At 41.4% G+C, this 20,458-nt stretch overlaps 1 protein-coding gene across 1 annotated transcript in view; it reads left to right on the top strand.

The window, feature by feature from the left end:
• The first annotated feature begins 564 nt into the window (after positions 1-564).
• The window catches only part of PLEKHA7 (pleckstrin homology domain containing A7), a 167,629-nt gene continuing 147,735 nt past the window's right edge, over positions 565-20,458 (top strand). Inside the window, 3 exon segments of the mRNA XM_068400085.1 lie at positions 565-669; positions 793-869; positions 1,049-1,106. Coding sequence (XP_068256186.1) covers positions 566-669; positions 793-869; positions 1,049-1,106 — 239 coding nt within the window. The 5' untranslated portion in view covers position 565.

Genomic DNA, 20,458 nt, shown 5'->3' with positions numbered 1-20,458 from the left:
GCTATCGCACCTGCGCTCACCCTCCCTTTTAAGGCACGTTCTGGAGGGCGGCTCGGGCTCCGAGGCTGGGGCAGGAGGTTCACCCGGCCTCTTCACTGAGCGAAAAGCGCCTTTAAGGATGCGCACCCTCCCGCTCAGACCGTGGGGCCGCTCCTGCCTGCACGGTGCGCTGCTCGCTGCCAAAGTGCGTCCCCACGTCCCCCTCCGCGTCCTGCGACCTCGGGGTGACCGCGGAGGGCTGCTGCGCCTCCCCAGGGCGGGCGGCTCCGCCGGGGCGTCAGGGGACGCGGCCACCAGCCCAGGCGGGACTTGGCGGGGTGGGGAGGCGGCCACGGGGCAGCGGCGGACAAAGGCGGCCGGCGCCACCCCCGCCTCCTTCCCCCGCGGGCTCTCCGCGGCTTCCCCGGGGCAGGCGCCCGCCCCCTAACGGGCGGGAGGTGTCGCCCCTCGCCCGCGCCGGGGCGCCGCGCCTCCGGCGGCCGCGGTGGCGCTGCCGAGCAGAGCCGGGCGCTGGGCGCCGAGCGCCGGCCGCCCGCCCGCACCCCCTCCCCGGCCGGCTGGCTGGATGGCTGCGCGCACGGCGAACATGGCGGCGGCGGTGGGGCGGGACACTCTACCTGAGCACTGGTCCTACGGCGTCTGCAAGGACGGGCGAGTCTTCTTCATCGAGTAAGGGGGCACCGGGGGAAGGGCTGCGGGGGTGGAGGGTGGCCCCGCTCCCGCCGCTGCGCGCCCGCCTCCCTCCCGCCCGCAGTCACTAACAGGTGCATGTTTTCCGCTTTTCCCTCCCAGCGACCTGACCCGCAGCACCACTTGGCTCCATCCTCGCACCGGGGAGCCCGTCAACTCCGGCCACATGATCCGCTCAGGTGGGTGCTCGGGGGGCGGCGGGGACGCTGCCCTCACGCTGCGCACCGCTAACGGCCGCTCCGCTCCCCCTCCTCCCCCCCCCCCCCCGCGGACAGTGAGGCGCCTCGGGGGCGCGGGCGAAGTTCTCACCCCTCCTTCCCGCCTTCTTTCTCTTTCTCTCTCTCCCCCTCCCTTGCAGACCTGCCCCGCGGATGGGAGGAGGGGTTCTCGGAGGAGGGCGCCAGCTACTTCATCGAGTGAGTACGGCACGGCCCCGGCCCGCCCGCGGGGACGCCTCAGGCGGGAGCGGAGGGTGGCGGGGCGCCGGGCCGCTTACACCGCCTCTCCCCCCCGCCCTCACCAACCCGGCACGTCCGCCGATTTAATTAACGATCAACGCGAGGGAAAGTGACAACGGGGTGTGCGGTTTCGGCGGCGGATGGGGAAAGTTGGCCGCGGGGCGCGGTGGGATGCGGGATCCCCCCGCCTGCCGCGCTCCCTCGGTGGCGAGCAACAGGTTTCCCCGGAGGCGGCTCTTCGGTTTCTGCTGGTTTTTTTTGTGTTGGTTCCCCCCCACCGCCTCTTCCTGGTATTTAAAGTGCGGTTTGTGGCAGGTGGAGCGTTGCATTGCTGAGCGCCGGTCATGGTTGAAGGTGGATGGTTGGTGTTTGTTTGTTTGGTTTTTTTTATTTTAAATGGCTCGTGGCTGTGGATGCAGCACTGGGAAGTTCTGCAAACGAAAGACTTTTAAGTGTTTCTTCCTAGAGATGAGGCTGAACAGATGAACATGTGCTGCCTGGGCTGGGGGTGGCCTTCGTATCTTTCAGGTAGCCTATCTTGTTTGGAGAACAGCTGAAAAGCTGAGATGTGCTGCCTGTTAAGGCTCTTTTATTCTATGAGATGCAAGCATGTTGCAGTAAAATAGGATAATTAAGAGAGTTTCTTTCAAACGTTATGTATATAAGGCTTTTACAGATGTAAACACTGCTATAAAAGTAGAGGTTTAATCAAAACACTAAAACTCCGGTATGCCCTGGATGTAGAGTTGTGTGTCACTTACGATGTGTTTGCATTTTCCTTTGGAAATCTGAATGTGTGACAATGAAACAGAAAAGGACTGGAAAACACTCGGACTACATTGTTGCTTCAGTGCTGGACTGGAATGGTTAACCCAGGTCATTAAGTACAGTCCCCTATAACTGCTGACAACTGTGTCACAGATGTCTAGTTTTGAAATGCCTGCAGAGTGTACCCCAAAACCTTTGACAAACTTAAGGTTTTTAGTAAAGGTCAAACTTCAAAACCATACTGGGCCAAGTGAAGGAGGGATTGACTGAAGGCATCGTGAATACCTGCAATGGTAGGATGTTTGTTAAATAAAATTCCAGATGATCCTAAAATGTCCTTTTTTTTCCCCACAAAGGAGGAAAAAGCCTGTCAGTCCCTGTTTGGCTGAGCCAGAGAATTCCTTACAGTGCTGGACTGGGTAGTTAGTTTAGCCCTCAACTAGTGAAGAGGAGATAGCAGCAAGGCATTGGAGAGCAGCTGAATACTGTGTATAGCAGCCACCCTTTAACTGTGGGTGGTGCGTTCAAAAAAAAGGAATAAAAGTTCATCTGGTTACATAGGTGACTGGTGGAACTCTAAAATGTGATAACTGTGCAGTCTGTAAATGTAGTGTAAACAGATAATTTACACAGATGCATCAACACAAACTTCTTTCTTCTTTGTAGGAATACATCTATTTGTTTTTCTGTCTTTTCCAGAAGCTTACTGGTGCAATTTTAGAACAGCTTATGATTCCTTTTCCCAGCTGCTCTATTAGGAAGACCAGTCTCATGTCTTGTTTGTCAGGCAATTACAAAACTTTTAATTTCTGATCCGTTAAATTATAGTTGTGTGCTGTGCATTGTCATAACGTGTGCTAATAGCATTATTTAGCTTGAGCTGGAGTTGCCGCAGGAAATGAAATACACAATGGAGTGTGTTTTTTACAGAGCAACTGGATAAACTTGACTGTCTTCAGCCAGGCAAAGTTTTGCGAGAAGCAACATCAATTTTTTGACATAAATCTGTTGAGCTGTACTACTTCACACCAAAGGTGCACCTCATACAATAATCTCTTGAGCAGTGATACTTCTTCCAGCACTGCTCTAACCTCTCTGTTTTCAGCTCAGAGGCTTCCTGAGCCAAGTGGAATTTCTGTTTTTCTTCCATGAACGTATTGAGCTCCCCTTGTGCTCGTGTAAACATCAGCATCCTTAGACGAGGATTTCTGTACCTCACTGCTCTTCATTCCTCCTATGTTGCTTCCATGTGATGAGTTCTCAGTTTACAGAAAAGGTTACCAGTCCCTAAATGCATGATATCATATGTTGTACTATTAAATTCCATTTCCTGGCATTTCTTTATGTATCTTGTAAGTCTTATTTGTATTTTAAATATTATTTAAGTATTATTTCTTTAACGAAATTAAAGTATTACTGTTATTTCTATTTTAAATTATTTAATGTGGGACGCATTATCAAACATTTTATTTAAATGTATATAGGCTAACTCTACTTACCTAACTGATTTCTGGTACAGTAGTAATTGAAGTGTTAGATGAGATGTTGTATGTGAGCTGTGTTTGACTTAAAAATTTTTTAAAAATTAATCCTATGTCCATTTACTTCCATGTCTTTATTACTTCCTGCAATGCTATGGACAACCTTGAAACATCATATCGTAAAACAAAGGTTTATAAGCTGATCAAGCTTAATATCAAAACCAGGTAAGCTTTTCTCTCCTTTCCACATACCGGGAGTTTGAAAATTTGCAGAGCTCCACTTCTGATGGATAGAAGCTTTCCAGATTAACGTGCTCTGGTTTATAATGTGTTGGTTTTTTGTGTGTCAGTGCCGTTCTATGGTTAAGCAGCTGTCCTGTAGTTTAAAGGGGGACTCTTTTCCCTTCGGTTGTTTACTTGAGATGTTTGTATGAAATCACACCCCTTCTTAGTCTTGTTTTGCTCGACTAAATAAGCAGCGTTCTTTGTCCAGCCCTTTAAAAAGGGCTCTCCATCTGTTTGATTATCCTGTAGTTCTTCTCTGCACCTCTTGCAAGATGAAGTCATCTTTGTTGTACAGAATCGTACGCTGGAGTGAGCTTTTCTGAGCCTCTCAAACTGCAGAAGTGCTTTCTTGGCTCTCAAAATTTCTCAGCTTTCTGCATTTTAGCTTGTTTGCCTATTTGGGGAAGACACCCACACTGACAGCACATGCAAATGCTGCCAATTGACTGATACATCCAGATCTTTCTTTTCCTTTGCTGTTTTAACTTTTAAGACTCTAATTTGTATTAGGAAGCCATGTATGAAGCTACATTCTAGTTCTTCCCATTTCTGCACATCCACATCTTCCTGAATGATTTTCTTTGTTCTGATTATTCTTTAGGTTTTCTTGGTAGTGGCAAACCCTATTAGTGCAGTCCTGCCTTTTATCATAAAATCACTAAATAAAACATTAAATAGATGATATATAAACTGATTTTTCTGGATCTCCATTTGGTAGTTTTGCTAAAATCTCGCTGTTTCTTTTGCGGTTTATTTGGAACTTAAATAGCTTGTCGTAAGAAGAAAATGGGATGACTTTTTATACAATTTTATGTCTTTCCACATACATAGCCTGAGCATCTTTGTTACTCTTAATCAAAGCCCCTGCGTAATCAGCTATACTCAACAGAGATACCAGTTATGAAAGGCTGCAATTTGGTCACTGTTGCCTGTGAACTCTTAGACTTTTTTCATCAATGTGACTTACATCCTCTTTTCTTTGAGTGATAAAAATGTGTAAAATGAGTAATTTGACTATTTTTTAAAATGAAAAAATGGAGTGTTTAATTTACTTGGTATGCCGACCTTTGATCTTGTTTAAGAGGAATATTGATTTAGGTGTGATCATAGGAGTGGATGTTTCTTTGTCAAAAAGTATCATGGACGTTGTGTTTTCTGACTTCCAGTGCCGAGGACAGCTTACACTACTCTTTTCCATCTCTCTTTTTGTTTGTTTTCTCTGCTGATGTTTTTGAAATATGTTGTGTTTGTTGGGCGACTGCTTTATGGTAGTCACTGCAGAAGGGATGTTGTGGCTGAGCACATGTGCACTTGAATGAGGACAACTCTTGCTCTGGTTTGTTTCTGGTAGTTGGGTTGCTGATGAAGTGGTTAGTTTTAAGTGTGGTTAGCACACTTTGGGGAAGGTGGTGTGACATGCAGGGAAAACAGCAACTGACGGAAAAATAGTGCATGTATGTGTTATAGTTCAGACTATTGTTTCCATTTGCTTATTACCTTTTTCTGATCATCCGAAAGACTTGGGGAAGTTGGAAGGCTTTGAAAGTCTGGAATGCTTTTTTTTTATTACCTTCTTACAGCATTAAAGATTGAGATGAGTATTTATGTGAAAGGATCCGTTCTTCCAGTATTAGATACCTAACTGGCTTGTGTTAAAGTTTGTTAAAAAAAGTGTACTGCTGCTACAGAGGATTTTCTAGAATGCTGCAATAATACTGCACATCTCAAAGTTAATATTGCATTCAAATTGTAGCCTAAAATTAAGAACAAAAAAGTGGAAATCAGTACCTAAATATCTGCAGTTAACCCTTCATTTATTTATTTCTGAAATCAGTTTTTAGTCCAATTTGGCCTCTTCAGATAACAGTGGATGTACAAGAAACAAAACTTTTATGTTGTTCATAGCAATAGTCTGTAACTGTTTGCAACTGTTATTCTTTAATTCTTTTATTTAGCTTTTACTGTATGTAGGAAATACGCATGGGATGTGTTTCAAGTATTTGGAAATAGTAAAAGAACAAAGAACATAGAAACTGGTGAACACCGAATTGAAGTCTGCCTTTGTAACTTTGATTCTGCTGTGCCAAACGTGTATGTTCAGATACCATGTCACTGAAAACGGTACAAGAGCTCAGATTCACCTGGTGTAGGCTATAGATGATACCCAATTAATGATTATTTAATCACAGAAGCCCAAAGGGCAAGAGTCTATCTGGATTATTGAGTTCAGTCCTTTTGATTATCTGGGAAGATTGTTTTATAATCTCATTAATAAATTTAATCAACGAGTTTCTTCTGCCCTGCAGAAATTCCTGTCTTCCCTGCTCCTGGTAGGATGTTGAAGACTTGTTTCTTTCTAGTGGCTGTTTAGGTGGGCTAAAGCACTACTTACTGTATGTGTTTCATGGCCTGCTGTAAATACAAATTATTTATTTTTTTTTTTTCCTTGCTCTGGTTTCCGTGATGGTTATTGCTGTAGAAGCAAAAGATATTGGAGCACTTAACTCTGGTGAGTAAGGAGTAGTGATGTCCCTCATAATGACAGCTTCAATATAGGTTATGTTCTTTGTGGCTTTTGAACTTGTGCTTAGATAAAAGGTCTCAATTAGTGTAGAAGTTAAGTATATAAACTGATATGAAATCCACCTGTGAGGAGGTGGCCTATGAAGTACTTCACTCTTGTCATTGCTGTGTTTAACTAGTTTGAGTTGTGTGGAGTTCCTGAAGAAGAATAAAAATTATGTAGCTGGGACCACATGAGGACTTCACCAACCAAAAGTGAAGGTGGAAGAAATCACTAGCAAATTTGAGGATAGTCTCTGGCAGAATGAAAGGACTTAGTGTACTGTAAACAGTCATGGAGAAACTTTTAGGGAAAGAAACCTGGACTGGTTCTACAGCAACGGGTAAAGCTCTAGTTTGGATAAATCATAGAATCATAGAATGAATCACAGAATCATAGAATGGTTTGGGTTGGAAGGGACCTTAAAGATCATCTAGTTCCAACCCTCCTGCCACAGGCAGGGACACCTTCCACTAGAACAGGTTGCTCAAAGCACCATCCAACCTGGCCTTGAACACTGCCAGGGAGGGGGCATCCGTAACTTCTCTGGGCAACTTGTTCCAGTGTCTCACTACCCTCACAGTAAAGAATTTCTTCCTAATATATAATCTAAATCTACCCTCTTTCAGTTTAAAACCATTCCCCCCGTCCTGTCATTACTTGCCCTTGTAAAAAGCCCCTCTCCAGCTGTCCTGTAGGCCCCCTTCAGGTACTGGAAGGCTGCTGTAAGGTCTCCCCAGAGCCTTCTCTTCTCCAGGCTGAACAGCCCCAACTCTCTCAGCCTGTCTTCATAGGAGAGGTGCTCCAGCCCTCTGAACATCCTCATGGCCCTCTTCCTGAGAGGCACCACGGGCAGCACTCTGTAGGTTATGACTGGTTACTAGAATTCAATCAGGAGTTGCCCTTGAGGGCACTAGACTTCACCGAGGTAATTTGTACGGGTGGAAAAACGGATAGGAAATGGAGAAGTGGAAGAGAAGCGCTGGAACTGTCTCTTGCGCTGCGGTGCCGGGGTGGGGAAGCAGCCCCGTCCCGTCCCGCCCCGCGGAGCCGCGGGCGGTCACGAGCGGCCTCTGCCGGCGCCCTGGCGGGACTCGGGGCGGCCAGAGTCGGGGGTGGGTCTGTGGTGGTGCTTTCTATTCTCATTTTTTAATTTCTTGTCAGAAAGTCTTCCCTTTGGGCAGTGGGGAAAAAAGAGCTATGTACAGTACAAGCAGCTAGTATCGCTTGTGTGAGTTTGTGTCTCTCCTCTTGTCCTTTGTTTTTCGGCTCTGGGCTTGGTCAGCCAGCCTGTTCAATGAGTTTTGTTCTCCTGGACGGTGAAGAGAACTGAGCTGGGGATATTGGACCTGCTGAGTAGATACAGTAGCTGTGTTTCATTCAGGTTGGGGAAATAATTAAGTGTCCCTTTCTGATGACAGTTAAAATGAGAGATTCCTCATTAAAGAGTGAAGTAAATGCTGATAGATTTGTACTCAGGCAAAGATTGCTGCATTGCAGACAGCAAGAGAAGTACATTGTAGTTTAGCTGCCAGAAAGCGGGAAAAGGGTTCATTCATGCTGCCTGAATTTCAGAGTGCCTTCTGGAAGAGCGAGCTTGGAACTGGGCATAAGGACAGTGCCATGTGCGGTTTGATTCAGCGATGTATATGAATGAAGAGGAACATTGTGTGCATTCCTTTGGGAGGGAGGAGTGTGTAAGGGGAGGTGCTGGGGTTGGTTTGTTTTTAAAGCAAGGCTGCACCAAAAAGCACTTAGCTTGGTTTGTCAGTCCTTGTCTGTCTTCCAAAATGCACGTGTTGGAAACCTGAGGAGGCCAGCAAGGGTAACATACACTTAAAGCCTAGCTCCCATTAACTTGAGGTGTTGTTTTGGGTGTTGAACACTTCTGAAAATCAGAGTTGTCTGGGAAACAGGAACATTCTTTTGTTCTGGTTGGGGTTTTATGACTGACTTGTATTGCAGCTCAGAAACAAGCGTATGAACTGGTTCTCCAGAGCTCCCAGCATCCACATTTTGTTCAGTACACATTCTAGCTTCTTGAACATGAATCTGTCAGAAAAACTTCATTCATTCATTAAGCCTCTTTCCTGAGATAGTGTCCACTTCTGCATTCATTGAATCTGTGTGCAGGTGAACATGTGCATATGTTTTAGGAAGCTGCATGTTGCAATGAGGGTTTCAATATTTCTGAAAGTCTGTCTAAAATGTAAAGATTAAATAGAGTTGTACTGGGTAGATATTGCTATAGTCTTAAAAATAGTTTTCATAATCTTGTGTTACATTTCAGACTGCTTTTAGAAGTTTGCAATATGTCTACAACATCAGATGAGGAAATAATCTATTCAACTCTTTTAACTTTGTTTTATTTGCTACCCATTAGCTACCAGAAAAGAGAGGATCTCAAATATTTGCGACAGCAGAATCTTGATACTAGTACTACACGTTTTGTTGAAGGTTGCATCTTCAATCTATTGGTAGCCATTAAACTCTCTAGCAACTGGACGTAGTTAAACGGATTACCTGTCTGCAGGCAAATATATCATGCAAGATTTTTGTATTTTATAGTGGAGGAAACAAAAAAGTACCTTTTCCAGGCCAGTCTGGCAATACAAAACAGTCTTAGCAAGTGCTTCGATGAAGAGAGAAGCGCATGCTGTGAAGTACGTGGGTGCAGGTTTTTCTCCTGGGTTCTACACCCTGCATTTTCCCATCACTCCACTTGCTGCAGATGAATTATACTAAAATGTGTTTTCCCCTCACTACTGATCAAAGTTTGCCATCATCTCAAATATTTACATTGTATTGGTACAGATTAAGTGTACTGCTTCAGTACTGTAGTGTAGCATCCCTGCGAAGACCAACTTGAATAATGTGGTGTCACGTTTACTTAATATCACATCCAATTCTATCTGGTATGACTGTACATTCTAATTTACTGTGAAATCTAATTTGTTTTGTCTTTGCCTTCTAGATGTACTTTTTAAAAAATGTTTTTTATATGACCTTGGGTCGGATAACGGTAAAGGATGGGGCTAAAACCTCATTTTATTTGTAGTTTAATTATCTTTTCCTGCAGCATTATTAGACAGTTTTACAAGGCCTGCTCTGAGATACTGTCCTTAGAAGCAGAACTTTTAATTTAAAAGCAGATTTGTAATTAAAGATGTTAAAATCCAAGAAGAATCTGGTTAAGCACCCAACCCTTTTCTTTCTGATTGTCTGCCATGTAGTACTTGGCAAGAACGTCACTGACTTGTCTAGACAGGTACAAAAGCTTGTTACCAATACATAGTAGGTATGTGCTTTTCTGCCTGAAGTTTTCTGGTTAAACCCTTGTTTTCCTTATTGCTTATATATATCTTCTAAAGATTTTATCTTTAGTTTAATAAAAAGTACAACCAAAACCATCAAAACTTTTAAAATGAGATTTGAATACACTGCTGAAACGAAGCATTTGAGTAATACTGGATTTTATTTACAATTCTTCGTCAAGTGAGGACTTTTTTATGTTTTTATTTACTTCCTAGAGGCCAAATATCCTGAATGAAGAGCAGAGTACTGAGCATTTTGAAAGTACATGTTGATTCTGCAACATGCAGGTGATTTTTTTTTTTTCCAGGAGCTCTGTATAGACTGTGATTGTCAAATATGACTAAGCAGAAAAGCAGCTGTTAATTTTCTACTTTATTTCACCCGAAGAAATGTAGGGTTACTGGCTTTTTGCAAGCTGCATATTTGTTTCAAAATGTCATAGTTTCACAGTCATCTTCAAACTAGCGAAATACTTGAGCAGCAACTTTCACTTCACTTTCGTGTTTACTTTGTTCATTGTTTTTTGCAGTTATTTGCACCTTTTCTAGGCAGAAGAAAGACTCATTTTGATTAACTTTTAGTATTGGTATTAATATAATGGAGAGCAATGAAAAACTAGAGGCACTGTTTGTTTATCAAGCAAAAGGCATTTTTTTAAAAAAAAATTAGGTATTTTTTTAGGCCGATTTTTATGTGTTTTAAATGTGTGCTCTGCAGGTTAACCTCTTAGTGCTTGAGTTCAATGACTGTTTTGGATCAAAGGAAAAGAAATGGGGCTTATCCTAATACCTAGAGTAATAAATCTGCTAGATCTGTTTCAACAGAATATTTAAACACATCTGCAGACAGAACTATGCTAATGGATGTGATTCACGATATGTAATTTTCACTGGTTGGTAAAGCAGCATTAGTAATATTTTCTTTACATTTTTCTGAAGATCAGGAGTTATAACATTAGCTGTTTGCATGGTGAGATAAGACTGACAAAATCTAGGTATAGACAGTTGTTCCACAGAGGACATGGTGTTTCAAAACCATGTTGAATTGCCTGGACTAAATTAAAATTAAATTGATAAAAGTTAGCTGCAAAATGGTGAAAACCCTTTTTCTTAGATGACAATTATCAAACACTTGATATTTATTGTTACCATCTCAGGATATCAGCCCCCATTTTTAAAATTTTTTTATTTAAAGAGAGTCATTTGTGAACATGCCAGTTAATGTAAAGTTGTTGCTTGATATTGTCAAGTGGCTTGAGAAAATGTTTCCATTTCCTTCCTTGCAAATCATAGATTGATGCTGTTCTTTAAGTGCTACTTTTGTGCTTCACATTTTTAGCACAGAAACACTTGAATACCTAGAACTGTTTCAGATAGCGATAAGTTTTATTCCTTCAACACTGTGCATGTTATTACTCCCAGTATTCAAAGTCTCACCTCTTTCCTTGTGCTCTTCTAGTTAGCTATGTAGTGAGTTGCAGTTTGAGCTCATTTATATTTAAAAAAAATAAAAATCAATGACTTATTTTTACTTGTCTCATGCAAAATCATTATATGAAACTCTTTTAATAAAGAGATTACAGGTATCAAGTTGGTCTTTGATATACTCATTTAACAGTGTATTCAGTCCTTTCAGTTGAAATGTGAAGCAATAAATCTTTACTTCATCAAGGTGTTAGTACAACAGATACTCTTCAGTCTCACTGGCTGGTTTTTCTTCTATTCATGCTAACTTGTTTGAGAAGGTGGACAGCTAAATCTCCAGATAGAGTCTTTCTTGAGAGTTGCATTTCCGTGCCTTTGGAGAATATTGAGTTGTCTAAGGAAATATTGAGACAACAGGACAGAGGAAGGAAAACTGAAATTACTGAGGTCTGTGACAATGTCCTCTGAAAAAGTAGTAAAACCACATTTGCTTTTACGACTTTCAGTATATTTCCGTGTGTGGCGTGTTGATTGCTGGGCATTCAGTATGTGATTGCTGGGCATGAAATTCAGGTTTTGCTTATGCATTTTTATTGCAGTTGAAGGATTAGAAAACCAACACAGGTAGAAACATAAATTGCAGTTATTCCTGAAATAAACATTACTAACCCAGAACATCCGGTGTCAAGGTTAAACATAAGATATGAAAATACACGATTAAGGCATTCAAACATAAGACCCAGTATTTGCTATGCAGGAACTGTCATATTGATGCAGAGTAGTCCTTGCTTAGAGGTTACAAATAATATGGATTTTTAAACTGGTAGTTTCCCTCTCTCATACCGAGCAATTTGAAATGATGCAACAATATTACTGGTTTTGCCAGGTGATCCAGAGAATTTCAGCAGAAATGTCTTCAAGTTTTGTATGAGATTTAAATAACCCTTGTGCTTGGTGGATTTCTGCACTGCAAGGAAACATTCACTCCTGTAGAGTGACTACAGTAAGGAATCACAGAATTGTTTTGGTTGGAAAAGACCCTTAAGATCATCAAGTCCAACCGTTAACCTAACACTGCCAAGTCCACCACTAAACCATGTCCCTAAGCACCACATCTACATGGCTTTTAAATACCTCCAGGGATGGTGACTCCACCACTTGCCTGGGCAGCCTGTTCCAATGCTTGACAACAGTTTTGGTGAATAAATTTTTCCTGATATCCAATATGAACCTCCCCTGGTGCAACTTAAGGCCATTTCCTCTTCTCCTATTGCTTGTTACTTGGCCAAGAAGAGACTAACACCCACCTCACTACAAATTAGAAAAGAGACGAAGCATTTTGAACAGTCAGCAGTGTGGACTTGAAAAGGCCAGAGGCAGTGTTCGTGTTGAATGCTATGAACTGTTTAGAATACAGTTTCTAGGGGATTTGAAACAGACCTGAACAATGTTCTCTTTCTGCAACTTTTTCTGCATCAGCATTGCTTGTAAGGAAGCTCACAGTTGTTTATTTTTCCCATTGACCAGATGCAACAGTCAGCTGTTGTGCCTGAATGCTTGTACTTTCACTGGTCAGACTTGTGGTTCTGGTAGTGTAGGGGCAGCCGGGTGATGAGGTGCTTGGAAAGCTGCAGAAAAAGACAAGCAGACAAGGCTCAAGAAGTGAACAATAGAGCTATATATATCAGCCGTCTCACAGAATCACAGAATGTTAGGGATTGGAAGGGACCTCGAAAGATCATCTAGTCCAATCCCCCTGCCGGGGCAGGATTGCCTAGACCATATCACACAGGAACGCGTCCAGGCGGGTTTTGAATGTCTCCAGAGAAGGAGACTCCACAACCTCTCTGGGCAGCCTGTTCCAGTGTTCAGTCACCCTCACCGTAAAGAAGTTTTTCCTCATATTTATGCGGAACCTCCTGTGTTCCAGCTTGCACCCATTTCGCCTTGTCCTGTCAAGGCATGTCACTGAGAAGAGCCTGGCTCCATCCTCTTGACACTTGCCCTTTACATATTTATAAACATTAATGAGGTCACCCCTCAGTCTCCTCTTCTCCAAGCTAAAGAGACCCAGCTCCCTCAGCCTCTCCTCATAAGGGAGATGTTCCACTCCCTTAATCATCTTCGTGGCTCTGCGCTGGACTCTCTCTAGCAGTTCCCTGTCCTTCTTGAACTGAGGGGCCCAGAACTGGACACAATATTCCAGATGTGGCCTCACCAGGGCAGAGTAGAGGGGGAGGAGAGCCTCTCTTGACCTGCTAACCACACCCCTTCTAATACACCCCAGGATGCCATTGGCCTTCTTGGCCACAAGGGCACACTGCTGGCTCATGGACATCCTGCTGTCCACTAGGACCCCCAGGTCCCTTTCCCCTCCGCTGGTCTCCAGCAGGTCTGTCCCCAGCTTGTACTCATACATGGGGTTGTTCTTGCCCAGATGCAGGACTCTACACTTGCCCTTGTTATATCTCATTAAGTTTCTCCCCGCCCAACTCTCCAGCCTGTCCAGGTCCCTCTGAATGGCTGCGCAGCCTTCCGGTGTGTCAGCCACTCCTCCCAGTTTTGTGTCATCAGCGAACTTGCTGACAGTGCACTCTATTCCCTCATCCAAGTCATTAATGAATATATTATTGTCTCTGGGGACAATATATTATTGTCTCTGGGGACAATAAATTCTTGAGTGAGTGATGGACACTCAAGATAAATTAAGAAACTATCAAATGGTACTGATAAATAAGATGGGCTAAAGAGAGAAAACAAGGAGGAAAATTGAAGCTTCTGTGTAGGGCTAATGTGACTTTTCTCCTCCCTCACCAGAAAAGTAGCGGTCAGAGAGGAGGGAGCTACAGGAGTTCAGTTTTTTACAGCTCATCTTCCTCGATGGATCTAATAGGTTTGAGGGGTGTCTCTGGGTACCAGCGTGCTGTTCCTGCATCACTGTGGTAGGCAGACAGCAGGAGCTCAAGTACACTGTGGTTTGTGGAAGTCAGATTAAGCATTACCTGAAATCTTAAAAAGAAGCAGCTGTAGATTGTGTTTTTGAGTAATGTGAGTAGTAAGGCTACAAGAATTTTTGAATTATTGATGTACAGAAGAGAATTTGTTTGTGTAGGAAGATGAGAAGACTTGTAAATTGATGTTTAGGCTGTCATACAGCTATTTCCTGAGTGGTTTCTTTAACTATGGTGAGGTACATTGTAAATAGGCCTGTTACTTTTTTTTTGTGGGGGAATAGAAAGAAGTGAATTTTTATAGATAATGGCCTGTCAGTGAATATTGTGTTTGTTTCCTTTAGAAAGAAAGTTTTAGATGGTTTATTTCTGATGAACTTTTAAGATCTCTATGATTAGAAGCACAATAAGAAATTCTATTAATGAGCTGAATAAACTGTGATTATTCCAAATGAGGTAATGCAGATGGAGTCAGTTTAAGAATGAAGTTTGGCATGAATAATTTTTTGTTTTCCCCAGAATGTTAATGATAAATTAACTTTTTTTTTCTTTCATCTCATCTTTCACGATTCCATTTATGATAATGAACATGTTTTCTACCTGTTACCTGGTCTGTGTAATGGTTTTGGGTGAAATGGAATTACAGAAATGTGCTGAGAATGCTGTTCTTGGTGAATTTTGGCATTTGTAGAACATGTAGATGAAAATAAATTGAGCATGATTATATGTTCGATTGATTTAACGAAGTTCTTAAGTATTCTGTCACAAGGTTTCTTAGTTCTGCAGTAGTGCAGAAATCTGAGGGGTTGTTGACCTCTGCAAATATATTAAAAATTCTACTGTATTATTCATTTTTGTGTTTTATTCGGCTCAGCAGCTTCCGTGCCAATTAACTTGACATTCCATTTATTTTGGCTACTCAAGTTTGTAGTAAAAATGCCGAATTGCAGTGTAAGACTTGTCTACCAGGGAGGTGAGTAGAAATACGAAGGTATGAAGTCAGAGTGCTGTGGTCTGTGAAGAGTGCCTATGTGAAGAATTAGAGTGGAGCAATAGTGTTAGGAAGGGCCCTGCATTTTCAGCTGATTTGAAGGTAGTGTGCTTGTTTCTCAGTTGCATTGCGACTTTCTTTAGGTTGAGCTCTAGTTTGAAAGCTATGAAAAATGTTTAGGAAACATCAGAACCTGCCATGTAGGAATGGATTATTGTAAGAAAAAACAACTTTCCTAGAAGCTTTTAACTATTTGTGAGGTAGACAAAACCACTTTTTGTCTAATAATCAAAGAAATTACTTTTTTGCGGGGAAGTAGAGAGTCAGTAGAAGTTAGCATTAGTTGGAACTGCTGTCTTCTATCTATGAAATATACCTTGCTTAGCAATTGAAATAGTTTTACTTACTTGTAGTTTGTGTAATGTTGTGGATTTTTCTGAATTTTTTATAAGAAATCCTTCAGTGAATATTTCATGCCACACCAGTGTTTCCAGAAATGAATGTTTGGTGATCGGGAGTAGAGGTCACAAAGTGACTTAAATTGTGGCAGTAAATATGCGGGTCCCACTTGCATTTCACTTCTGAAGTAAGCTAAAATAAAATGTCTCTTACTAGTTTGTGTTAAAAATGGATTTTTTAAATTTCATGATAGACCTGTTCTTGAGTGCTTCACATAATTTTAAATAGCAAATCTTGATTTTATTTTCTATTTTCAAATACCGGTTTTAATCTAGAACCCTGTAAATTTGGTCTTCCATTCCTAGCAGGTTATAAATTGCAAAAAGAAAAAGGAGCTTAAGTGTATTCCTGGTAGTTTTTCTCAGCTTCTGACATAGCTGTTAACTGAATTAGCCGAATAAGAGGAGGAAATATTTTCTCTGTGCCTGTCTAGAAGCTAAAGCATTAAACAAACTTTTGAAAGCAGTTTAGAGGTACAAGAATTACTTTATCACCATGTGTTATGGGCAAGTTAAATTAACAAGGATGATGTTAAAATGTGGAGCTTCCTATCTGATAGAAAGGTTTATGTGGTGGTGTTGTGTTGAAATAATCACATATGTGTACATTGGAAAAGCTCCTAATACGGTCTTACATCAAGGTCTTAAAAGGAAGCCTTTACGCTTCATCTGCTATTAGGAAAAAACCAAACAGAAACCCCTGGAATTTTGAAAAAATTTAATATTATGTGAAATTTTTTTGTTATGCCATTCCATCTAAGATAACAATTGCTTTTATAATGGCTTCCATTCTTTAAGAAAGATGCAGAGTTCTAATCTTGGAAGATTTCGACGGTGAAGTTATTCCCTCTGCCTAATCAGTTCGTGTCAAAATGCGTTTATGTTAGAAGATATTTATAATGATGTAGCTAACAGCGTCTCCCCTCCCCCTGCAAAAAGTATTCTTGAAGCTCAAGCAGGTCAAAGACTGTCTAGTGGAAGCTTTTTTTGTATGTCAGGCTGGATAAATAAATTTCCTGAGAGGTGGGCACTTGCCATCTTCATAAGACAACATAATAAATATGCTACTTATTGAGACAAATGGCTTTGAGGAAATGTTTCTGTATTGGGTATTTTTCTTGATGCTAGGAAGAAAAAAGTTGTATCTTTTTCAAAAGCTTTGGAAAATAGTGCGAGCAATTCTGTCCTAAGTCTTTCCTGGAATTTACGCCTTTTCAGCTCGTAAAAGGTCAGTCAGAGATTTGCAGTAAGCTCTTACCTTGTAGATGATGTTCTGTTAATTTTCGTTCTTTTTTAAAGTGTGGACCTTTACTTTTAATTAGGGTAAAGAATCTTTTCACTAACTCGATATTCAAATAGAAAGGATAACTCTTACAGTGAAGCTTTTGCTTTATTTTCTTATTTTTTATTTTTAATCATGAGGATGGCTACTTTCTTGTCAACAGGTCTAACAGTTAGAGGAAGGAGTTTGTACTTAATCTGAAATATGACAGGGGAGGAATGTCTTTTAAAGATTTCTAGCTCTTGGGTTGATACCTCCCCCTGCCTTTGGTGTTGAAATCGGTTTCTATGGGGCATGAAAAACCGATTTATCGTTAAGTAATGCTTCTCTGGAAATAAACTGTAAAAAGCCTATAATAAAAACAGTTTTTAGAGATGTTCTGTTTCGGAAAGCAACTATTTGATTGCTTAGAAGAAAGGCAGACCAACCTGCTCAAATCGGCTACTGCTTAGTATGTACATAATAATAATGTGGATTATTTTTTTTTAATAAGTATAGGCTTCTCCTTAGATTGTCTGCTAAAGAAGCTTATCTTAAATGTCACAGCTGCCTTTTTAAAGTTGACTTGCATAAGGATATCCTGTATAGTATGTTGTCTTAATTGCTCAGAGGAGCTGCAAACAAGTAAGGGAGCTACAACAGACAGCTGAATACTTGCCTTCTGTACACAATTGGTACTAGCGATGGTGTAGATACTGTAACTGATGGGAAAGTGCTCTTTGTTTCAAGAAAATTGAGATACTTGTGACCTGTGTAATCAATACCATTAGTTTAAACTTGCATACACTGAGGTGAAATTGTAAATGACAGACCTTGTTAGCATTCAGCTGCTCAGGGATTATGAGGAGTTGTTTCCTGTAGGGATTGGGAAATGGTGTTCTCTGCCTGAATGGGTAGGCTGGTGCTCTGGAGAGGAGGCTTGCTGAGTCAAGGGGGGTGGATACAGAGATTGAGAATTTCCTTCCAGCATCAGAAGACAAAGAGAGAGGCTAAGAGAGCTGCAGACGTCCTGGGACAGCACAGGTTAGTGATCTGGGCTAAATCATGGAGGGGAATTTTTGTTGTGATATGCCTGAGGATGACTGGTTGAATAGAAAGCCTCGCAAGGCTGCATACTACTGACTGGAGACTTCTCTCTTCCAGTCTTAGGTGTGGCTTAATAGCTGTGCTCAGGTAATAAGGAAACTTGGTGATTTCTTTTTTCTCTTCTTCCCCAACCCATACCGCTCCTTTTATATGGGTGTGTACACACATATATGTTTTTCTTATATTCTGCAGGCAGTGGAGGAGAACTACATACAACTGTATGAAAGGCTGCAGCTTTGACAGGTTGGGATCTTGACCAGATAACTGGCTTTGTAGATCTTCCAATGGCTTGGTTTTACTCAGTGTCTGATAGTTAACTTTTCCTTTTAGGTAGCAAGAGCAGGATGTAGAAAATAGACACAAGCTAGGATAACTCTGAAAGGAAATAGTGATTTATTGGTTTCAAAAGGGATGAAAAACTTGGTTGTACTTAGAAAGAAAAGAGCTGTTGGACTGTTATACCTGGAAGAATGCAGCTTAATGACTCTTAATTCTCTTCTCTTTGAGAATCTTTACTGGAAATGCTGCATGAGCAAAACGATCCAAAATATCTCAAATCCTACAGATTTCCCATGTTGTCATGCTGGGTTGATAAACTCTTGCCATAATCCTGTGTGGTTTCTGAACTGTCTGAGTAGCTTTGCAGCACAGCTGACAGGGCTTTGTCCTGAGGAATCAATGCATATGTTCAGTGTCAGCAATGTGTGCATTTCCATGACCATTGCGTAAAGTGCTGTCATCTGGGGGGCCAAGACTGCTACAAAAATAGGGGATACAAATAAGCCCACAGTGTGTGCATCTGACTCTTCACTGGAAGACTTGCATCTCAGCTACATAGAAACCAAGTTTGGAGAAAAAGCTCAGTGACATTTGTCAAAAAAGATTTTTTTTTTTTGAAGTTTACATCTGTACTCTTACAGTTGAAATGACATAGTGATTTCATAAGGATTAAATGATACTTTAAGACATTGTTTTCATAACAAGTATTTCAAAAAATTTTATTGGAATTTGAAACTTCAGTTGAAAACTTTGAAAATGCCTTTGTATAAACCAAACATGCATGGTTTCTGTCTGAAAAGAGAAAGTTTCAGAGACTCAAATAATTAAAATGTTTTGTCATTTTTTATGGTTGTCTGGATATTGCAACTGAAATTTTGGGCTTGATTGAGGGTTTATAACAGGTTGTGAAAGTGTCGTGTGGGTTTTTTTCTTGTTTTTAATTATTGCACTGAAGTAAAAATATTGGTTGAATATTTCCCTGTTTGACCAAAACGACTTAACGCTTTCAAACTTGCCTATTCGCTCATCTGTTCTACTGCGCAGTGCTGCGTATGCCACTACCAGCTCGTCGGAGTGCTTGTAATGGGCACCCATTAGTGAAATATGACCATGAGTGAAATATGACCATGCTCTGGGTTGTTGCAGATGAATTGGCAGCTGAAATACGGTATTCCTGTGCTTACAAACAATTGTTTCCTACTTGAGCTGTGTTTTGAAAAAAAAACTAGAGTAACACCATTCACAGCAGACTGTTTACACAGGAGCAGGAGGAGGGAAACAAGCTGTTGGTGACTGTCCTCATGAATCATCTGGCTGGCGGCCAAGCAGCCTGAATTGCCATCGGTTGGGAAAATGCAACCAAGAGAGATCTGTTAAAGAATGTGCTCTTAACTGTGCTGCATTGTAGATGCAAGATGGGAGACTCCCCCCGCCTCACTGGGCATCAGGATTTCGGTGCCTGTTGAGGTTTGGCTTCAGTTGAAAGGCTTCCTTAGCGGTTTTTTGGTTTGCTTGTAAATGAACCGCTACGTTAATGTCATTTTGGCAGACTAAGAGTTAAAAAGCAGCAAAATTAAAACCTGTGTGAAAGATGCTGCTTTCAAATAAGGGGATTGAAGCAGCCACAGTCACATTTCTATTAACAGAAAAATATGTAGTGTGCTAGCTTTGCTCCTTGGGAAAACAAATCTGCTGGGTAGTTGTTTGTTGATTGTAGTTCTGTTGATTGTTCCTCTGAAGTTCAGTGGTGCACCTCTGAGAATTAGGAGTCTGTGGGGATGAGAGTGAGGTAGTCCTGCAAGTTGTCGCCTATTGTTGGAGATGTTGAAGCATACAGATACTTTCCCAGTTAAGTTGTTTTTACACACATTCATTAATAAAAAAAAGATTTCAAACAGCACGAAGATTCCCCTTTCCGGAATCTGCCAAAGTGACAGTGCTCTGTTCCCAGAACAGCTTTCCCCAGGAATTTGATTATGCTTAGATTTACAGGAGGGACCAGATGTTCTCTCTTACCACTCAAAAAAAGGAAAATGAAAGACCCATAGAGAAAAACTAAGTTCAGGCATTCATTCAAACTTTGAACAATATCTGCAGTTTTGGTTTAGTTTATTATGGGCTTTCCTATCTCATTTTAGTTTCAAAACAAGCCGTGAGTAATACATTCTTTTAAAATTTAAGTTGAAAGAACTGAGAGCAGGCTCTGCAGGGTTCTGCTGTGCCACAAGAGGGCATTTTTGGTGCCAACTCTGCAACTATTAAGGAAGAAGTGTGCTTTTAAATGTCTCACTTTGGATGAATTAATCTTGAAAAATAGAATTGAAATTATGTATCTCTTCTCCAAGCTCCTTAGTTTCGTAACTAAGAAAAAAGAGTTCGAGATCTTTGTTTTCCTAGTTAATATGGAATTGTTGAATGATTTTTGTA

Source organism: Nyctibius grandis, chromosome 4 (genome assembly GCF_013368605.1).
Source record: "Nyctibius grandis isolate bNycGra1 chromosome 4, bNycGra1.pri, whole genome shotgun sequence".
NCBI lineage: Eukaryota > Metazoa > Chordata > Aves > Nyctibiiformes > Nyctibiidae > Nyctibius > Nyctibius grandis.
The sequence above is the reverse complement of the archived record's forward strand: the minus strand, read 5'-3'. Positions and strand labels throughout refer to the sequence as shown.